At 42.6% G+C, this 14,310-nt stretch overlaps 1 protein-coding gene across 3 annotated transcripts in view; it reads left to right on the top strand.

Moving 5' to 3' along the window:
- The window catches only part of LOC121541621 (splicing factor, suppressor of white-apricot homolog), a 132,648-nt gene that overhangs the window by 20,577 nt on the left and 97,761 nt on the right, over positions 1–14,310 (top strand). For all 3 annotated transcript variants that reach the window (XM_041850780.2, XM_041850779.2, XM_041850781.2), the window contains exon 7: positions 1,725–1,893. In XM_041850780.2, coding sequence (XP_041706714.2) covers positions 1,725–1,893 — 169 coding nt within the window. The remainder of the gene's footprint in view (positions 1–1,724; positions 1,894–14,310) is intronic.

Here is a 14,310-nt window from a genome sequence, read left to right as displayed (position 1 = left end):
ATATTCTAATAGCCTAAGAAGGTGTTGTCCTAAAGTTGCCGCTTTCAAAACGAACAAGAATGAAAGTCGGGAGTCTATAGGCTTAGGCATAGACTGTTCTTAATCACAGCCTTATGAGCGATTGAACAAACAATATTAAGAGAGGACGATGAAGCAAATAAAGCAATTATTAGTTAGTTCTGAAAACTGTAGACTTTGCTTCTATCCAGCCCATGATTTATAACCTAACTCACTATCGAAAGACAGCCCGTTTCTCATCAGTTATCTGTCACTTTGCTCTGTCATGTGCGCGCCGCACAGACCCTCACAAATCTGTTCCATGCTGAAGCATGACCAAAAGGAATATTAGATCATGTTTGCCTGCACTTAGCATTTGCCCAGGCTTTCAACAACATAGTTCGTTATGATTCATCCAGTTGTAGCATGTGATTTTAATGTTATAGCCCAACGGTGGTTAAAAAATTAATATTTGTCTCACGTTTTATGAGTAAATAATCACGATAGCACGAAGGTTGACATCGCCCAACCCTAGCTGAGATAATTGGATATGAGAAAGAATTATTATGAAAAGTCTCCACCATATTGCTTTGTTCTGTCTTATTTAGACATAGTTATCTTGGCTGCGAAGGGAAGAAAGAAACCATAAAACGATGGAATTAGTTCATCTCAGGGCCTTTCTAGAGCAATTATCTCCCATCCATACTGGCTTTGCCCGTTCAAACCAACCCACAATTTGTCTATTAACGGCTTATACTGATTTAAAAAAAAAAAAGGGTTTAACCAATTGCTAATTATGCCCATGGTTAGGTTTTTAATGTTCAAAAGCCCATAGACTTTTGAATTAATCACACATTACTGTTAAGTTGTTATATTCAACAGCATAATTGGGCCTGATTTCAAAGCGTCTCACTTCAAAGTGCTTAGATTTTTCCCCCCCTATTTGTTGTGGTTGAGGATGAGCTACCATCAAGTATTTTTCTCCTCATCTCTTGATTTAATATTCTGTATGTTTAATCAGTGTCACTTGTTGTAATTCCGAGTGAATTTCACAAAGTAAATGAAGAGATAAAAGGCTCTTAAATAAACCAACATGTGATCAGATTTTCACTCCAAATTACAAAGGGCTCAATCCTTTAAACATAAATTGTATTTTTTTCCCATTTTACTTTTAGACCTGAATATCAAGAGTCCCATCTTTCATTTATATGTTTTGAAGTCTGTTCTTTAAAGGGTTTTCATAACTTGTATGCCAACTCTTGTTGATTACACCATATTGTACACCATAAGGCTGGAAACACCTGTATAAATCATCAGTGTACATGTTTATATATTATTCCATTAGTATATTAGTCCACACTTCATAATAAATTAGTTGTAATAAGTAGAAATGTATCAGCTAGTTACAGCCATTACTCTGCCCTGAATTGTCGTCCTCTCCATCAGCCAGAGATGTCTCACAGTTTCACCCCTATAGCTTCCCATTGTTGGGGCAGGTAGCCTAGTGGTTAAGAGCGTTGGGCCAGTAACCGAAAGGTCAATGGTTCAACTCCCCGAGCCGACTAGGTGAACAATCTGTCTGTGCCTTTTGAGCAAGGCACTTAACCCTAATTGCTCCTGTAAGTCGCTCTCGATAAGGACGTCTGCTAAATGACTAAAATGTAAATGTTGGGGGTTATGCTGACCAGTAGTTCTAAGCCTTTTAACCAAATCTATTTGTGTTGTAGCCCCTCCAAGTCATGGACCCAGACCATCCACTGGCAGCGCTGATCCGGAAAACCCGTCAGGAACAGAACGGAGCCGCCGCTGCTGCAGCCGCCATCATGGCAACCAAGCCAGAGGAAGTACCCGCAGAGCCAGCTGTGCCCGCCACACCCGCAGAGTACATCGCTGACTGTGAGTACACTGTGAAATCCAATACCTGAGGAGCATTCATATTAGCACCGAGGGAGCCTCTTCATTTCAATTTAGTCCTGGTCCACTTCATTTCTCTCCCCATTTATTTGATTTTTTTTTCTCTCAATGCAAGCTCAGTCTCTCAGACAGGCAGAGTGGCACTCAATTGTTTAGTAGTGAGCACCGAACCCCTGGAAGCAAAAAGAATGGTCAACTTGTTAAAATTCTCTTTATGTTTGAGAAACATTGGTGTTAATATCAGATTAGAATCTCTAGGAGGAAAGGTACATTGAATTAGCCTAGTGGAAAACATATATATCGGACACAGGCACATGTTCCCACTGTAGCCGTGGAGGTGACCCTGCGGCTCATAGTGGAAAAGCTCATTAACATGGTCTCCTGTAGGCCCGTGACACTGCTGAAACGTCCTCTACCAGGAGTTCAATACTAGAAAGCATTTACATTTAAGTCATTTAGCAGACATTCTTATCCAGAGCGACTTACAGGAGCAATTAGGGTTAAGTGCCTTGCTCAAGGGCACATCGACAGATTTTTCATCTAGTTTGCTCTGGGATTCGAACCACCGCTAGGCTACCTACCGCCCTTCACCTTCACACACCTTGAGGACTGATTAGCACAGACTGAATCCAGGAGCGATTTTCACCACTTGACCCTCAGGGATTGTGAGTACTTAAAGGTTCTTAACAGTTTTCAAAGTCTCCAAGAAGGTATTTTTTACTTGTTTCTTATCCTTGAAGTTGTGCCTAGTTCATTTTCAGATCTGCAGTGAGCTGCTGTTTTGGACGCACTGACAAACTGTTCTTCTTGCTCTTCATTGACGGCAGTGTTGCTGTTTGTTTTGCGCTGAACGCTGGTGGATAGAATCCAAATCGGCTTTTCTGGCAGCTCCACAGATGTTTGCTTCCTCTAAATGCAGACATCTTTCCCACTTCTTTTTCTGGCTGGCACACACACACACACACACCACCGGTCTAGGCAAGAGCAGCTGCATACAACGACCAGTTCTCTCTTGCTTGACCCAAACACTTGAAGACGTCTACTGTTATTCAGCTCATGCACAGTTTATCCTAAGCAACACACACAAGAATACTCTTTAACAACTTTAACTCACTGTATGACTGTACTATTCCTCTAGCAAATCTAGTGCAAAAATTGCAACATCACAGAATCACTAGTCTCTCGGGGCCATTCACATAGTTCTCGGGGCATCCGAGTCTACAGAATCACCATCTAATTTCATGGCTTCTTTAAACCTTAGCAATTTTCTCTCTACTGTCTGCATTAGTTGTAGGTGATGGATGGTGAAGGTGCTGGGTGTGATATGGGGTGCCAGGCTAACCCTAAACCTCCTTGAGAGATGTTCCTTACAATTTTGCTCCTCGTATTTCCCAGGGTTAACCCTGTCTTCCCTCTTTGTCTGCACATGTCCCGGTGTGTTTGGTGTGTTCAGAGCATGTTGCAGTGCTGAAAGAATATAACCTTCGTCGCCACTATGTGAGTCTTCATGCCGACAAATATGACAACTTTCAAGGACAGCGGAGATGAGAGAAGGTGAATGAACTGTTGGCGGGTCTGAAGAAACAGCAGTCTGTGTTTACTCACAGCCGAGACATCAGTGACGCTGCAGTGAAAGCTAGCTACCTCATTGCTAATGAAATCGCAGTGGCTTCAAAACCATTTAGTGAGGGTGAATTTGTAAAACTTGCATGATGAAGGCAGCGGAGATTGTGTGCCCTGAAAAGCGGCAGGCTTTTGCAAATATCAGCCTGACAAGAAACACAGTTGCAGACAGGATTTCTGATCTTTCAGTGGATTTGGACAGCCAGTTGAAGCAAAAAGTAAAGTCATTTATTGCGTTTTCGGTTGCAATTGATGAAAGCACGGACATTACAGATGTTGCACAACTGGCCATTTTCATCCGCTGGAGTTGATGACACATTGACCGTCACCGAGGAGTTCGTGGAGTTGGTGCCGATGACAGATACAACGACAGCAGCTGATATTTTTACCGCACTCGTCGGCGCGCTGGACAGGGTCGGAGTGGACTGGTCCCGCGCTGTCAGCCTGGCTACAGATGGTGCGCCCTCAATGATCGGGAAAAAAGCAGGCGTTGTGACAAAGTTCAGAGAGAAAGTGCAATCTGCAAATGGAGGATGTGATTTTTTGACTTTTCACTGTATTTTGCACCAGGAGGCTTTGTGTTGCAAGTCATTAAAGATGGATAACGTCATGAAGGTGGTCATCCAAACTGTTAATTTCATCCGATCCAGAAGCCTGAATCACCGTCAGTTTGACAGCCTTCTCAGAGAGAAAGACCACATCTATGGCCTGCCATACCACACTGAGGTAAGATGGTTAAGCCGAGGTGCTGTGCTGAGGCGTTTCTTTGATTTACGAGAAGAAATTGAACAGTTCATGGAAGAAAAGGGCAAACCAGTGTTAGAATTTCATTCCGCAGAATGGATGCAGGACCTTGCATTTATGGTGGATGTTACAGAGCACCTGAATAACTTGAACAAACAGCTGCAAGGGCGCAACAAAGTTGTCACGCAGTATTATGACAGCATACGTTCTTTCAAGTTGAAGCTGTCATTGTGGGAGACGCAACTTGCCGGTGGTGATGCAGCTCACTTCCCCTGTCTGAAAAATGTGTGCGCGACCCAACATGTGGCAAACATGAAGCGGTTCAAAGATAAAATAACGGGACTGTTACGGGAGTTTGAGCAACACTTTCAGATTTATGTTTATATGTTTTTATGTTGATGTGCTATTGTTTTTAATTGTTTTTATTTTCTTTGTATATTTAACCTATTCTTGACTCTGTGGTTCTTGCACTTGTTTGGGGAACAGGATTTCATTATTTTTATCTACATTTCTGCCTGAGAAATGACACCCTGATATAGTTCTGTGATCTGTGATATACTTCTGTGAATCACTGAGGCATTGTGTGTTTGTGTGTTCTTTGTCCTCAGAACTTTCAAATAACTTGAGGTGTTTTATGATTAATAGTGATGTTGTGCTTTTGAACACTGTCCTCAGGCTCCAGCTTTATGTTTATATGTTTTTATGTTGATGTGCTATTGTTTTTAATTGATTTTATTTTATTTGTATATTTAACTTATTCTTGACTCTGTGGTTCTTGCACTTGTTTGGGGAACAGGATTTCATTATTTGTATCTACATTTCTGCCTGAGAAATGACACCCGTATTAAAACAAAGAAAACAATCTGAAGTTGTTGTTTTTAAGTTATATATACCATGATTTTTCCGGTCCGGCCCACTTGGGAATAGATTTTCCTCCATGTGGCCCCTGAGCTAAAATGAGTTTGACACCCCTGCTATAGACAGTTATGGAGGGGGACCTTTGAACTGTGCTTGTGTAGCACAGGGAAGCTGGCTGCTACCAATGAAAGTTTTTCCTGCTGAGCAACCCTTCTGGCCATGGATTGTTATGCATTCATAAAGTGGGCTGTTTTATTAGCCAGCAGAAGCCCTCCCTTGTTCTCTGGCTGACCTTCTGTTTCGCTAACTTTTTGCTTCCCACATAGCACAGGGACGGAGTTAAAGTTATTCTATTCTTTCACCCCGTGTTTGGATTGCAATCCCAGGTTCAGTGTTGTAAGCGCCTCCCCAGACACTTAACTAGCCTGATGGGTATTGATTGGAGACTGTGGCTTCTTGAACCCCAGCTATCTTGAGGAGAGGTGTTTGTGCTCATGGGGCTGTGCCTATGAAAATGATTAGCATTTGGAGTGGCTGTAGAAGGAGCAGCACTTTAATGTCTGCTAAAGTTCCAACGGTAAAGAAAATACAATTTCTGTTGAATGATATTTTTAACTGACTGAGTCAGAAACACAAGGCTTGATAGAATGCTGTAAGGCTGTGGTGGTGGGAGGCTGAGGAGCTCTCTGTGGTGTTGAGATTAGTGGTTAGAGAGCGACCAGTGGATGAGGATGGATGTGATGTAACTGTGCTTTCAGAGCAGCAGCTCCCCTGCTTAATTCTGCTCTCAAAAAACACTATTGTCTATCAACAATGACAAGCCACCTGGGTCTGACAACTTGGATGGAAAATAACTGAGGATGATAGCGGACGGAATTGGCACTCCTATTTGCCATCTCTTCAATCTACGCCAACAGGAAAGTGTGTGCCATCAGGCCTAAAGGGAAGCAAAAGTCATTTCGCTACCCAAGAATAGCAAAGCACCCTTTACTGGCTCAAACAGCCAACCAATCAGCCTGTTACCAACCCTTAGTAAACTTTTGGAAAAAATTGTGTTTGACCAGATACAATGCTATTTCACAGTAAACAAATTAACAACAGATTTTCAGCACGCTTATAGGGAAGGGCATTCAACATGTACAGCACTTACACAAATGACTGATGGATTGGCTGAGAGAAATTTATAATACAAATATTGTGTGAGCTGTTTTGTTAGTCTTCCGTGCAGATTTTTACATTATCAATCATAATCTGCTGCTGGAAAAACGTATGTGTTATGACTTTACATCCCCTGCTATATTGTGGATCGAGAGTTACCTGTCTAACAGAACACAGAGGGTGTTCTTCATTGGAAGCCTATCCAACATAATCCAGGTAGTCAGGCATTCAGGGTAGCTGTCTAGGCCCTTAACTTTTTTCAATCTTTATTAACGACTTGCCACTGGCTCTGAGTAAAGCCTGTGTGTCTATGTATGCTGATGACTTAACACTATACACATCAGCTACCACCGGAAGTGAAATCACTGCAACACTTAACAAAGAGCTGCAGTCAGTTTCAGAATGGGTGGCAAGAAATAAGTTAGTCCTAAATATTTGAAAAACTAAAAGCATTGTGTTTGGGACAAATCATTCACTAAACCCTAAACCCTAAAACTAAATATTGTAAAGAATAGCGTGGAAATTGAGCAAGTTGAGAAGACTAAACTGGTTGGAGTAACCCTGGATTGTAAACTGTCATGGTCAAAACATATTGATACAACAGTAGCTAAGATGGGGAGAGGTCTGTCCATAATAAATCGCAGCTCTGATTTCTTAACATCGCTGTCAACAAAGCAGGTCCTGCAGGCCCTAGTTTTGTCGCACCTGGACAACTGTGGTGCCACAAAGAGGGACTTAGGAAAATTACAATTGGGCCAGAACAGCGCAGCGCAGCTAACTCACTCCTTTGTGTCCCCAAGTCCAGAACAGATTATGGGAGGCGCACAGTACTACATAAAGTCATAACTACATGGAATTCTATTCCACATCAAGTAACTCATGCAAGCAGTAAAATCAGATTTTTTAAAAACAGATAAAAATACACCTTATGGAACAGTGGGGACTGTAAAGAGACACACACAGGCACAGACATACACATACACACACACGATAGCATGCGCACTATACACACACGTGAACATGGATTTTGTTTTGTAGATACAGTGCCTTGCAAAGGTATTCACCCCCCTTGTCGTTTTTCCTGTTTTGTTGCATTAGAACCTGTAATTTAAATTTATTTTTATTTGGATTTCATGTAATGGACATACACAAAATAGTCCAAATTGGTGAAGTGAAATGAAAAAAATAACTTGTAAAAAAAAAAAATGGAAAAGTGGTGCGTGCATATGTATTCACCGCCTTTTGCTATGAAGCCCCTAAATAAGATCTGGTGCAACCAATTACCTTCAGAAGTCACATAATTAGTTAGATTGCACACAGGTGGAGTTTATTTAATTGTCACATGATCTCAGTGTATATATATATATATACACCTGTTCTGAAAGGCCCCAGAGTCTGCAACACCATTAAGCAAGGGGCACCACCAAGCAAGCGGCACCATGAAGACCAAGGAGCTCTCCAAACAGGTCAGGGACAAAGTTGTGGAGAAGTACAGATCAGAGTTGGGTTATAAAAAATATCCGAAATGTTGAACATCCCACGGAGCACCATTAAATCCATTATTTAAAAATTGAAAGAATATGGTACCACAACAAACCACCAAAACTCACGGACCAGGCAAGGAGGGCATTAATCAGAGAGACAACAAAGAGACCAAAGATAACCCTGAAGGAGCTGCAAAGCTCCACTGTGGAGATTGGAGTATCTGTCCGTAGGACCACTTTAAGCCATACACTCCACAGAGCTGGGCTTTACGGAAGAGTGGCCAGAAAAAAGCCATCGCTTAAAGATAAAAATAAGCCAAAAGGCATGTGGGAGACTTCCCAAACATATGGAAGAAGGTACTCTGCTCAGATGAGACTAAAACTAAGATTTTTGGCCATCAAGGAAAACGCTATGTCTGGCGCAAGCCCAACACCTCTCATCACCCCGAGAACACCATCCCCACAGTGAAGCATGGTGGTGGCAGCATCATGCTGTGGGGATGTTTTTCATTGGCAAGGACTGGGAAACTGGTCAGAATTGAATGATGGATGGCGCTAAATACAGGGAAATTCTTGAGGGAAACCTGTTTGTCTTCCAGAGATTTGAGACTGGGACGGAAGTTCACCTTCCAGCAGGACAAAGACCCTAAGCATACTGCTAAAGCAACACTTGAGTGGTTTAAGGGGAAACATTTAAATGTCTTGGAATGGCCTAGTCAAACCCCAATTTGTGGAATGTCTTAAACATTGCTGTACACCAGCGGAACCCATCCAACTTGAAGGAGCTGGAGCAGTTTTTCCTTGAGGGGGGTGAATAGTTATGCACGCTGAAGTTTTATGTTGTTTTGTCATATCTTCAAAGTGGTAGGCATGTTGTGTAAATCAAACCCCTAAAAAATCCATTTTAATTCCAGGTTGTAAGGCAACAAAATAGGAAAAATGGCAAGAGTGGTGAATACTTTCGCAAGCCACTGTATATGGTAGTAGAGCAGTGGCCTGATGGCACACACCAAATCTGTTGTGAAATGTAATGTAATGGTTTTTCCACATTTTGTTACTCTACAGCCTTATTCTAAAATGGATTAAGTAAAAAAAATAAAAAGTATTCAATCTACACAAAATAATCCGTAATGACAAAGCGAAAATAGGTTTTTAGAAATTTTTATATACAGTGGGGAAAAAAAGTATTTAGTCAGCCACCAATTGTGCAAGTTCTCCCACTTAAAAAGATGAGAGAGGCCTGTCATTTTCATCATAGGTACACGTCATCTATGACAGACAAATTGAGAAAAAAAAATCCAGAAAATCACATTGTAGGATTTTTAATGAATTTATTTGCAAATTATGGTGGAAAATAAGTATTTGGTCACCTACAAACAAGCAAGATTTCTGGCTCTCACAGACCTGTAACTTCTTCTTTAAGAGGCTCCTCTGTCCTCCACTCGTTACCTGTATTAATGGCACCTGTTTGAACTTGTTATCAGTATAAAAGACACCTGTCCACAACCTCAAACAGTCACACTCCAAACTCCACTATGGCCAAGACCAAAGAGCTGTCAAAGGACACCAGAAACAAAATTGTAGACCTGCACCAGGCTGGGAAGACTGAATCTGCAATAGGTAAGCAGCTTGGTTTGAAGAAATCAACTGTGGGAGCAATTATTAGGAAATGGAAGACATACAAGACCACTGATAATCTCCCTTGATCTGGGGCTCCACGCAAGATCTCACCCGTGGGGTCAAAATGATCACAAGAACGGTGAGCAAATATCCCAGAACCACACGGGGGGACCTAGTGAATGACCTGCAGAGAGCTGGGACCAAAGTAACAAAGCCTACCATCAGTAACACACTACGCCGCCAGGGACTCAAATCCTGCAGTGCAAGACGTGTCCCCCTGCTTAAGCCAGTACATGTCCAGGCCCGTCTGAAGTTTGCTAGAGTGCATTTGGATGATCCAGAAGAGGATTGGGAGAATGTCATATGGTCAGATGAAACCAAAATATAACTTTTTGGTAAAAACTCAACTCGTCGTGTTTGGAGGACAAAGAATGCTGAGTTGCATCCAAAGAACACCATACCTACTGTGAAGCATGGGGGTGGAAACATCATGCTTTGGGGCTGTTTTTCTGCAAAGGGACCAGGACAACTGATCCGGGTAAAGGAAAGAATGAATGGGGCCATGTATCGTGAGATTTTGAGTGAAAACCTCCTTCCATCAGCAAGGGCATTGAAGATGAAACGTGGCTGGGTCTTTCAGCATGACAATGATCCCAAACACACCGCCCGAGCAACGAAGGAGTGGCTTCGTAAGAAGCATTTCAAGGTCCTGGAGTGGCCTAGCCAGTCTCCAGATCTCAACCCCATAGAAAATCTTTGGAGGGAGTTGAAAGTCCGTGTTGCCCAGCGACAGCCCCAAAACATCACTGCTCTAGAGGAGATCTGCATGGAGGAATGGGCCAAAATACCAGCAACAGTGTGTGAAAACCTTGTGAAGACTTACAGAAAACGTTTAAACCTGTGTCATTGCCAACAAAGGGTATATAACAAAGTATTGAGAAACTTTTATTATTGACCAAATACTTATTTTCCACCATAATTTGCAAATAAATTCATTAGAAATCCTACAATGTGATTTTCTGGATTTTTTTTCCTCATTTTGTCTGTCATAGTTGACATGTACCTATGATGAAAATTACAGGCCTCTCTCATCTTTTTAAGTGGGAGAACTTGCACAATTGGTGACTGACTAAATACTTTTTTCCCCCACTGTATATATACAGTGAGGGAAAAAAGTATTTGAACCCCTGCTGATTTTGTACGTTTGCCCACTGACAAAGACATGATCAGTCTATAATTTTAATGGTAGGTTTATTTGAACAGTGAGAGACAGAATAACTACAAAAAATCCAGAAAAACGCATGTCAAAAATGTTATAAATTGATTTGCATTTTAATGAGGGAAATAAGTATTTGACCCCTCTGCAAAACATGACTTAGTACTTGGTGGCAAAACCCTTGTTGGCAGTCACAGAGGTCAGACATTTCTTGTAGTTGGCCACCAGGTTTGCACGCATCTCAGGAGGGATTTTGTTCCACTTCTCTTTGCAGAGCTTCTCCAAGTCATTAAGGTTTTGAGGCTGACGTTTGGCAACTCGAACCTTCAGCTCCCTCCACAGATTTTCTATGGGATTAAGGTCTGGAGACTGGCTAGGCCACTCCAGGACCTTAATGTCCTTCTTCTTGAGCCACTCCTTTGTTGCCTTGGCTGTGTTTTTTGGGTCATTGTCATGCTGGAATACCCATCCACGACCAATTTTCAAGGTCCTGGCTGAGGGAAGGAGGTTCTCACCCAAGATTTGACGGTACATTGCCCCGTCCATTGTCCCTTTGATGCAGTGAAGTTGTCCTGTCCCCTTAGCAGCTAAAAACACCCCCAAAGCATAATGTTTCCACCTCCATGTTTGACGGTGGGGATGGTGTTCTTGGGGTCATAGGCAGCATTCCTCCTCTTCTAAACACAGCGAGTTGAGTTGATGCCAAAGAGCTCGATTTTGGTCTCATCTGACCACAACACTTTCACCCAGTTCTCCTCTGAATCATTCAGATGTTCTTTGGAAAACTTCAGACGGCCCTGTATATGTGCTTTCTTGAGCAGGGGGACCTTGCGGTCGCTGCAGGATTTCAGTCCTTCACGGCGTAGTGTGTTACCAATTGTTTTCTTTGTGACTATGGTCCCAGCTGCCTTGAGATCATTGACGAGATCCTCCCGTGTAGTTCTGGGCTGATTCCTCACCATTCTCATGATCATTGCAACTCCACGAAGTGAGATCTTGCATGGAGCCCCAGGCCTAGGGAGATTGACAGTTATTTTGTGTTTCTTCCATTTGCGAATAATCACACCAACTATTGTCACCTTCTCACCAAGCTGCTTGGCGATGGTCTTGTAGCCCATTCCAGCCTTGTTAGGTCTACAATCTTGTCCCTGACATCCTTGGAGAGCTCTTTGGTCTTGGCCATGGTGGAGAGTTTGGAATCTGATTGATTGATTGCTTCTGTGGACAGGTGTCTTTTATACAGGTAACAAGCTGAGATTAGGAGCACTCCCTTTAAGAGTGTGCTCCTAATCTCAGCTCGTTACCTGTATAAAATACATTTGGGAGCCAGAAATGTTTCCGATTGAGAGGGGGTCAAATACTTATTTCCCTCATTAAAATGCAAATCAATTTATAACATTTTTGACATGCGTTTTTCTGGATTTTTTGGTTGTTATTGTCTCTCACTGTTCAAATAAACCTACCATTAAAATTATAGACTGATCATTTCTTTGTCAGTGGGCAAATGTACAAAATCAGCAGGGGATCAAATACTTTTTTCCTTCACTGTATACACTTCACTGTATACACTGCTCAAAGAAATACAGGGAACACTAAAATAACACATCCTAGATCTGAATGAATTAAATAATCTTATTAAATACTTTTTTCTTTACATAGTTGAATGTGCTGACAACAAAATCACACAAAAATTATCAATGGAAATCAAATGTATCAACCCATGGAGGTCTGGATTTGGAGTCACCCTCAAAATTAAAGTTGAAAACCACACTACAGGCCGATCCAACTTTGATGTAATGTCCTTAAAACAAGTCAAAATGAGGCTCAGTAGTGTGTGTGGCCTCCACGTGCCTGTATGACCTCCCTACAACGCCTGGGCATGCTCCTGATGAGGTGGCGGATGGTCTCCTGAGGGATCTCCTCCCAGACCTGGACTAAAGCATCCGCCAACTCCTGGACAGTCTGTGGTGCAACGTGGCGTTGGTGGATGGAGCGAGACATGATGTCCCAGATGTGCTCAATTGGATTCAGGTCTGGGGAACGGGCGGGCCAGTCCATAGCATCAATGCCTTCCTCTTGCAGGAACTGCTGACACACTCCAGCCACATGAGGTCTAGCATTGTCTTGCATTAGGAGGAACCCAGGGCCAACCGCACCAGCATATGGTCTCACAAGGGGGTCTGAGGATCTCATCTCGGTACCTAATGGCAGTCAGGCTACCTCTGGCGAGCACATGGAGGGCTGTGCGGCCCCCAAAGAAATGCCACCCCACACCATGACTGACCCACCGCCAAACCGGTCATGCTGGATGATGTTGCAGGCAGCAGAACGTTCTCCACGGCGTCTCCAGACTCTGTCACGTCTGTCACATGTGCTCAGTGTGAACCTGCTTTCATCTGTGAAGAGCACAGGGCGCCAGTGGCGAATTTGCCAATCTTGGTGTTCTCTGGCAAATGCCAAACGTCCTGCACGGTGTTTGGCTGTAAGCACAACCCCCACCTGTGGATGTCGGGCCCTCATACCACCCTCATGGAGTCTGTTTCTGACCGTTTGAGCAGACACATGCACATTTGTGGCCTGCTGGAGGTCATTTTGCAGGGCTCTGGCAGTTCTCCTCCTGCTCCTCCTTGCACAAAGGCGGAGGTAGCAGTCCTGCTGCTGGGTTGTTGCCCTCCTACGGCCTCCTTCACGTCTCCTGATGTACTGGCCTGTCTCCTGGTAGCGCCTCCATGCTCTGTACACTACGCTGACAGACACAGCTAACCTTCTTGCCACAGCTCGCATTGATGTGCCTTCCTGGATGAGCTGCACTACCTGAGCCACTTGTGTGGGTTGTAGATTCCGTCTCATGCTACCACTAGAGTGAAAACACCGCCAGCATTCAAAAGTGACCAAAACATCAGCCAGGAAGCATAGGAACTGAGAAGTGGTCTGTGGTCACCACCTGCAAAACCAGTCCTTTATTGGGGGTGTCTTGCTAATTGCCTATAATTACCACCTGTTGTCTATTCCATTTGCACAACAGCATGTGAAATTTATTGTCAATCAGTGTTGCTTCCTAAGTGGACAGTTTGATTTCACAGAAGTGTGATTGACTTGGAGTTACATTGTGTTGTTTAAGTGTTCCCTTTATTTTTTTTGAGCAGTGTGTGTGTATATATATATATATATATATATATATATATATATATTAAAAAACGTATTTACATAAGTATTCAGACCCTTTGCTATGAGACTTGAAATTGAGCTCCAGTGCATCCTGTTTCCATTGACCATCCATGAGATGTTTCTACAACTTGATTGGAGTCCACCTGTGGTAAATTTAATTGATTGGACATGATTTGGAAACCCCACAACCCCTTCCCTAATTGTAGTAAACTAGTGAACAACAATACTTAGGCCTCTACTTCCAGCTTATACATACTATATACATTTTATGGACACAATCAATTTTACAGTAATTCTATTTAGTTTGTTTTTACTCCTGAACTACGTCTACCCTCAACCTCTCTGATCATTTTCATGATGTCCATCCGGTTTGCTTCTATATGCCATATCTTTCAAACTCTGCTCTTTCACAAAAGCTCTCAACCTATAACCTATATACTTATTATGGACACAGTATGCTTACATTATTAGTTATCTTGTTGTTATTAGTTGTTGTTATTAGTTCCATCCTTCAACTCCATTCAACAC

This window comes from Coregonus clupeaformis, chromosome 27 (genome assembly GCF_020615455.1).
Source record: "Coregonus clupeaformis isolate EN_2021a chromosome 27, ASM2061545v1, whole genome shotgun sequence".
NCBI lineage: Eukaryota > Metazoa > Chordata > Actinopteri > Salmoniformes > Salmonidae > Coregonus > Coregonus clupeaformis.
Note: the sequence above shows the minus strand (reverse complement) of the source record. Positions and strands in the feature narration are given on the sequence as shown.